Source organism: Eurypyga helias, unplaced genomic scaffold (genome assembly GCF_000690775.1).
Source record: "Eurypyga helias isolate BGI_N326 unplaced genomic scaffold, ASM69077v1 scaffold7886, whole genome shotgun sequence".
In the NCBI taxonomy this organism is placed as follows: domain Eukaryota; kingdom Metazoa; phylum Chordata; class Aves; order Eurypygiformes; family Eurypygidae; genus Eurypyga; species Eurypyga helias.
In genome coordinates this window covers 23,629-25,366 of record NW_010258498.1, presented here as the reverse complement: position 1 = coordinate 25,366, position 1,738 = coordinate 23,629, and the positions used below count along the sequence as shown (strand labels likewise).

General features: G+C 60.8%; 1 protein-coding gene across 4 annotated transcripts in view; it reads left to right on the top strand.

Moving 5' to 3' along the window:
- The first annotated feature begins 570 nt into the window (after positions 1-570).
- GDAP1L1 (ganglioside induced differentiation associated protein 1-like 1) overlaps positions 571-1,738 on the top strand; it is a 10,611-nt gene continuing 9,443 nt past the window's right edge. For 3 of the 4 annotated variants that reach the window (XM_010154352.1, XM_010154350.1, XM_010154353.1), the window contains exon 1: positions 583-762. In XM_010154352.1, coding sequence (XP_010152654.1) covers positions 583-762 — 180 coding nt within the window. Of the gene's footprint in view, positions 763-1,738 lie in introns of all 4 variants that reach the window. The other variant, XM_010154351.1, reaches the window with a different exon arrangement.

Sequence of the window (1,738 nt, the reverse complement as noted above, 5' to 3'; positions counted from 1 at the left end):
CTCCGGTACACAGCAGGGGGGTCCTGAGCTCCACCCTGGTACAGGCTACATAACACCCATCAGGCAGTAATTAATCTGCGCTCCCCAAAAATCACCAAATACCTTTAAAGAGCCACTGCTGCTTCTTCCCATCAGTGTTGCGCAAGGCACCTGCGAGACATTTTAAAGCCAGTATCCATCAATGTCACTATTTATTACATATCTGCCATATCTAAACAAATCCAAAAAGATCTTAATCTCTGCTACAAAATATTCCTGAGGAGCTGCAGGGGTTGGAGCTGCACCGGATTGCCGAGCTGGCAGGCAGGCAGCAGGAGCCTCCGCTGCCGACTCGCCTATTGAAGGGATGCCTGTGAGCGTGGCACGTTTCCGTGGGAGCCCTGCCACGAGCGGGGACGGGCTGCGATTTCACCCACGCCACTGCCACCATCCTCTCCCGTGACCCCCCGGCACCCACCGCCCTGCGCTGCCCACCCCAGCCGGGGAGCCGGAGCTGCCCCGGGAGTGATGCTGCTGGCAGGAGGATGCTGGGCTAGAGCCGCTCGCTCCCTCGTCCCTCTCCCCGCTCGCTCACAGGCTGTCATGGCGACTCCCAATAATGTTACTCCCACCAACTGCAGCTGGTGGCCCATCTCGGCACTGGAGAACGACGCAGGGAAATCCACAGAGGTGGAGGAAAACCAGGACCTGACAGACCCCGCTCTCAAATCCCAGGACAGACTGGTTTTGTACCACTGGACCCAGTCCTTCAGCTCACAAAAGGTAAAAGAAATAATCGCTCAGCCGGGTTCCGGGGGAAGAATCGCCTCCCCAGGGCATCCCCTTCCGTGGGGGAATGGATGCGCTTGCAGGGAGAGCAAGGGGCTTGTCCCCAGGGCTGGCGAGGGCAGCAGCATGTGGCCATGGCTCTGCGTTTTACCAGCATCTGCCTGGGGAGGGGACGGGGGGGCTCAGCCAAATCTTGCTTTTGCTTTGGGATGGCGGCTTGCAGCAGGACCCGCCTCGGCTTTGTGCTCGCTCGCAGCCCGGCCCTGGCGTGGCCGGGAGCGCAGACAAAGGCTGAGCCGGGCCCTGGGACCACCCTGCTGCCAGGAGAGGGGGAGGCAGCTCCCGAGCCGGGCTCCTTCCAGGGAATGGACCCCAGCACACAGCAATGATTTGCCCCCGACATCGCAACGGTGCCCGGGGAATCCTATTCCTGGGGTGCCCCAGCCCAATACAAGGCTCTCAGGGCTGAACAGCGAGAAATCCCATTTTCCGGGCAATAGTAAATGCTCATTTTGCAGCACAGCTGCTGTGTAGCAAATCCAACCTTCTCCCAGCCCCAAACCCCTGTCATTCCCACACCAGTAATATTACATGGGGAATGGGCTCTCTAGAGGGGTGGGGGAAGACAAAGTTCCCCCGGCACGAGGGCGAGCCCCGCATCCCGGCACGGAGGCCGGGGACAGAGACGCCCGTTCCTGCTCGCAGGCACAAAGAAAGGGAGGATGCCCGATGCAGCAGGGTGGCCGCACATGGTCGGTGACTAATGGGTTCTGCTCCACACCGGCGAGGGATGCTCGTCCCTGGCTCCCAGCCTCGCGCTGGACTCGTTACGCTTTGTCTCACTCGTTTGGCCACTGGCAGCAGGGAGACAGTGGTCCAGGCACTTCTTGTACGGGGTTTCCTACAACCGGCCTTGCCTCTGTGGGGCTGGGGATGGTGGGGACAGGGCAGGGCACGCCCGGAGCTACGG